Raw genomic sequence first — 6,000 nt, forward strand, 5'->3', positions numbered from 1 at the left:
TAAGACTACTCACCGTTCGGTCCATATTTGTCCAAACTGACTTTGACTTGCTCCTGAGTCAGCCCAGTGTTCTCGTTCACGCCGAAGTTGTCTAAAACTTCGGTCGCCGATTTTGTGTGCGCATTTTCCATCTTGATGCACCAGGCTTAGACAATCAGACTTAAAGGCATGTAGTATCGAAATGCATGTATTGTGGTAATCGGAGGGTGTTGCTGGAGGGAAGAAACGTCTCCACCACCGGTGTGGACGCTTCGGGGCGGCGGAGGCTCGCTCGGTTCGCTCTGTCACCTGCTGTCCCCCCTGAAGACAAACCTCCGGATCTTCGGCACAGACGTTGTTGTTCCTCTGTCGGTCGACTGCTGCCGCTGCTACTTCATCTCCTCCATCTGAAGGTGTGCTCTGTGTGCGGAGCGCCTCCCCGCCGCTCGGTTACTCCCTCCTGCGCTCCCATTGGCTGCGCGTACCTGAGCGGAGCCGTCAGCCAGGCAAACACTTGACATATCTTCGAACAGAGAGCTCAGAGTCAGTGCTGTCAGGGAAGCTCTTCTTGGTTTCACCACACTCAGCTGCGCATCAGCCCCTGGAGCTGACAGGGGGACATTGTGCCTTGCTCAAGGACCCAGAGAATGGTTTTCTGCTGCTTGTGTGAGATTAGGTTTTACAGAGCTTGTTGCAAGTATTTATAATAACTTTATGTGTATAGCATTTATCCAAACAAGGTTACAAAGTGCCTCACAAAATAAATCCATGGCAACAAGAAGAATCATTTATAATAAAATTTCTTCAATTCAGTTCAGTTCTAAGGGCCAAATCATAACACCTTCAAATTTATAGAAAATATATATTCTCTGAGAATGTATAATTCTCTGCAGGGTAACCCACCATACCATATGGTACATGATACATGGCCCAAGATGTGGATAATATCATGATACAGCGATTCTTCAATAATCAAAAAGACAATCATATAACAATTCATCATGATATCTGTCTAACTGAAGAATACAAAATACCAAGTCCAGGATCTGTGTATTTATTCACTGCGACTCACAGAGTTTGACCCAAACTAAGATGAAAGAATGTCAGTTAGTGCCTCTTCATATCAAACACACTGTAACTTACCATTGTCCACATGTGGCACAATTCAATGTAAAATAGCCATGAATTATAAAAGGGCAAAAGTCAATTTATATATATATAAATTGATATATATATATATATAAATTGATATATATATATATATATATATACTCTTGATATTTTGTCCCACCTCTACTGCACCTCCTCACCCTGGGGCCAGTTGCACAAACATTATGTAAATGTATTGGAAGTTAGACATTTTACTTTTGATCTGTATCTACCTGCAGGAAAGTCAGACAAAAAATATGGCTGACTAATTTTAAACTTCTACCCCCCAGGGCAATTTCCACTGTGAGATTATAATGTGTGGTTTGTTGCAGGGCAAGCAAGGATATGAAGTTTATGCCTGTGACATCTATTCCAAACAGACGTTCTGACAATGGTTTTACTGTATTTAGAGGATAAAACACTTTTACATGCAGAGAAATGCATTTTAAACATCTTAAGTCATCTTAAGAAAGAAAATCAGTTTAATAAACAATGAAAAACAACAACTTTATTCTTCACACAAACACAATACAGTGTGATGATGGTGGTGGTCTGTGGCTGGTGAAACGAGCTGGACGTTCTGAGCTGGACAATAACAACTAAACATGATGTCCCAAACTCTAACAGCTGTGTTCCTTGTCCTTGTAGTCTCGCCAGACTGTTCTCTCCTGAGGAGACTTAGAAATGATCTCTCTCTCTCTCTCTCTCTCTCTCTGTCTCTGTGTCTGCATGTTGAGAAACGGCGTCAGTTAGAGGACATTTCATTTTCAGCAAAATGGAATAAATCATTCAAAAACACATGAATTCGCCAATATACATTGAAGCCCAGGAAGCAACTGTTGGGATTCCTTGTTGGGGCAAGACAAAGGACAAGGCGTCCTAGAAAAAAATGCTTTAAATGTAAATCTTCATCTGGAAAGTACAACATCTTGTAATCAAAGATAAATGTAGCAGAGAATAAAGAAGTGGCTATTAACTTTTCATTAATTATCTCCAAATTGTATCAAGGAATTGTTTTTTAACAAAGGAAAAACAGCATAAACGATATGATGAGTGTTTGTGTGATCATTCTTTGTGACATGTTTCGTAATAAACAAAGTCACCGCAAGGTCCAAATCCTGCGTGGTGACTGAAAAGGTTATTCAGTTTCACTAAATCATCAACATGTATACACAAAGTGACTTTCCTTGTTTATTGTGGACGGACACACTCAGTTTGATCCATTCCGACAAGTCATTTCAACATTATTATTTTCAAAAACATTATTATGCCTGGAAAACAGTAAAGGTGACCCCATGTGACATTAATAAACCCCGGCCATCTGTATCTGCTATCAAACTCTTTTTGTCCCTCTAATTATATTCCACTCTCTTTCTGTTCTCTGTATGGGACTGTATCTCCACTCCTGTGTCTATAGAACATCATTTCACTTCTCATATATGTAAAGCCATTCACCGTCGACTGCGGAGGAATTGGCCAATTACGTGCAAGTAGGGAAACCTGTTTTCCACGTTTCTCTTCCATCACGTTATCCTGAGTGTAAGGTTACTGCAGCTCAATCTCCCCACTGTATGCAGATGCTGAAATGGGTCTACTGTTGGAGACCCCAGGCGCTGGACTGGGACCTGGTTGGGCACAAAGTATAAAAAGAACAAGGTGCTCCAATTCTGTCCTCACTCACAGCTGGCCTCTTCTCTCACCGTGAAAAAAAAAAAAAAGTGTATTTATATCTGGAGCTTATGCAACTTCCAGATCTGCTGTCTGGAGGATGGTAGCTGGCTACATGAAGTTCTTGGATGCTAAGTGCCGACAAGTGTCTTCTAGCTTGCTCGGGAGGTTCTGTCTTTGCCTCTGCGTCAATATTCAGAGCCGGAGATTTCTGTTTTCAAAACCAGACCTCACTGCAGCTATCCACAGATCCCCGGCAAACACTCGGGCTTCACTCACAGGCCCCACTTTCTCTGCTCGCTGCCCACTCACACAAAGTTAGTGTGATTATCGTTCGTCATCAGCACTATCGATTTCTGAAGTTCTCAGGTGTGTGTCAAAGCCTCTGCGCCAATCCTCATAGAGACAAAAAAACATTTAGGAGAAACCCTTCGATGCCAAAGCTCTCACGCAAAGGAAATCCCCACCCTGACCCCCCTTTCTGACTCCTGAGCGGCACACACTGGGGGACTGTGCTAGCTTCAGCACCAGTCACACAACATTTTCCACACAGCACCGTCGGCCTTCCAATAGCATTTGCCTTCCCCTTTCGCTTGCAGCTTTCATTTGCATGAGGGAAATGAGCCGTGGCCTACAGAGCATAGAAAAAAAGAAATTTCCCTCCACAGCGCACGTGATAAATCATAAATCTAGGTACACTGTCTAAGACGAGACCTGCCATTCACTCACCGACAGTGAGCCTGAAGTCAGGTTTTTATTTTTGACAAAAAACATGAATTGAATTCAACTCTGAATAAGATAAACAGGCACCTTCAGATTTTGTTCCTCAGAGTCTGTTAGATGAAACATCTACTATACAAAATGCTGGAGTGTTGGGGACAAACAGCTGCTGCTGACAATGACTTTGAATCAAGGAGATGTGGTGGGAGTCAAAAAAACAGTCTGGAGCAGCTGTACTTGACAAGAAACCCAAGTGGCAAATCAACCCACCCAGCCGTTGCCTTGCCTCTTCCCCATTCATGCACATCTGTGAGAGAGTCATCATTTCACAGTCTGTAGCAGCAGGGTTCGACCAGCCTGTCAGCCCCAGGGACATAAGGGATGCATTTTATATCAGAGAAGAACTGTCTGCTTTTTAGTCTTAATACCAACAGAATATTTTATAACATAATGTCTTTTATATTCAGTACTAAAAAGGTTATATTTGAATATATTTGAATCTTTAGAAGGAATATACAGTATTTATACAACTCAAGGTGATGGAAGGTTATTTAGGTTTTCAGTCATAAGCCATTTGAGTTAATAGACTATTTTGTTTTGGACTTGATCGATGTTGATATTTATTCTTGATGTGATTAAACTGCACAACCTTTGACGAACCATTTTCTACACTTGTCACTATTCATTTTCCAATCCTGTCAAAGCCAATGTTTTAATTCAGAATACACAAACCAGGCTCCACACACACGCAAACACACACACACACGCATGCACGTTCCTCATCACCACATCCAGGCAGGCTGACTATTAGCTACTTAATCATTTTTGGGCAGGATGAGTCAACATGAGATGACAGGGCTCAGCCTGTCAATCAGTCCGTCTGTCATGGAATCAATCGCCACATATGAAGCAATTAACCAAGTCACAGTGCTCAAAGACTTTTTCAAATTCAAAATGTAACCATTGACAATGTTGATGAAAATTTTTTATAATTGCTAAAAAAATATAAGGTGTGATTGAATACAGTTTTTTCATACTGTTCTCACATGAATAATCAAAAGAAAAAGTATGATTAATATTTTCATGATAACAATGTGCAAAATGATAATATATGAAGACAGTGGGAAAGGGGTCACATTTTGTAATGAACCAGCAGAGAATTATGACTCATAACATTTTGGTGCAGATCCGGTTAAGGGGTCTGATTCAGAAATGTTCACATATTTCCTGCAGTTGTTGCTGATTCCTTTGATTAAACAACTTATTGAGTAATTAAAATAAAAATAAAACATCCACATTTGCACATTCTCCTTTTATACAGAATAAAAATGCTTCACGATTCATAGTGTCATATTTTACAAATGTTCTGCCGTAAAGCTATAGAAATATTTTTGTTTCTTCATCCTAAAGCAAAGAGACTGACATCTACATCACATTACATCACAGTCACATCATTCTGCATTGGTTCCTCTGGGATCAACCCACAATTCAGTCAGCTCACAGTCAACTCATTGGTCTCCAAAATTATTCTGCCCAGTATTTGTGTTTCTTCTGGCTCCATTTATGCCTGTTTCCTTGGCCCATGTACGCTGCCACATACAGCATAACTGTCAGATGCTTCCATACCTGGACACACTCTGGCACACACACAGAAAATCTTTCTGGCCGTCCACCAACACTGGAGGATAACAGCCAGAATCAGCCCAGATGTGGAGTTGTATGAGCCAGACTTGGGTCGAGGACACAGACACATGTTGTGCCAGAGGTTTAATTTTGTCTGCGAAGCAAGACCTAAAAATGACTATGAATTGTAAGTTAATATACTCTAGATGCCACAGAGAAAAGGAAACAATCACATTTATTGATTGACCCATTATGCTTTGTATTATTTCTTTTAAAGGATCAGTGATGCAGATGCTCATCTCTTTGAGCCTGCTAACTCAATACTTTTTCTCAAATTCTTTTTTATCTGAAATCCCGTCTTGAGAAAACTCTGAGATGAGGCTTATTAAAATCTTCTCACCTTCAATGAAACCAGTGCTGAGTACTTAAGATGTGACAGAATTTATGAACTGCAGGAGCAAACTGTGTGATCCATAGTCCAGCAATAAATCTGAGCAGCTATGACTTTTAGTTTGAAGCCAAACTCGAAATAATCTAATTTTGTAATGCACAAAGACACCGAGATTTGGACTGATCCAGGTAATGACAAATGAGAGAAGAACTTTGTGCAAATGAAATGCATTAACATTGAAACTTACTTGATTTTTAATCAACCAGAAGCAAAAACATGCAGTATATACCTGAAGTGTATCAAAGTCACCTCTTTATTGTATTTTTTGAATTCCTGTTCAAATCTATAAAAGAGCATGGATGAAGAAGCAGAACAAATGCTGGAGACAACAGGCCACAAACACAAAAAAATGGCAAAGCGAAGACAACACTGAATAATGAATGTCGGGGTTATCCCACTGTCCTGGTGAT

General features: G+C 40.4%; 1 protein-coding gene across 2 annotated transcripts in view; it reads right to left on the reverse strand.

Moving 5' to 3' along the window:
- The window catches only part of atp2a3 (ATPase sarcoplasmic/endoplasmic reticulum Ca2+ transporting 3), a 47,242-nt gene extending 46,850 nt beyond the window's left edge, over positions 1-392 (reverse strand). For both annotated transcript variants that reach the window (XM_020085704.2, XM_069539810.1), the window contains exon 1: positions 14-392. In XM_020085704.2, coding sequence (XP_019941263.2) covers positions 14-131 — 118 coding nt within the window. In that variant the 5' untranslated portion in view covers positions 132-392. The remainder of the gene's footprint in view (positions 1-13) is intronic.
- Between the last annotated feature and the right edge of the window lie 5,608 nt (positions 393-6,000).

This window comes from Paralichthys olivaceus, chromosome 15, assembly GCF_024713975.1.
Source record: "Paralichthys olivaceus isolate ysfri-2021 chromosome 15, ASM2471397v2, whole genome shotgun sequence".
Taxonomy (NCBI): Eukaryota; Metazoa; Chordata; class Actinopteri; order Pleuronectiformes; family Paralichthyidae; genus Paralichthys; species Paralichthys olivaceus.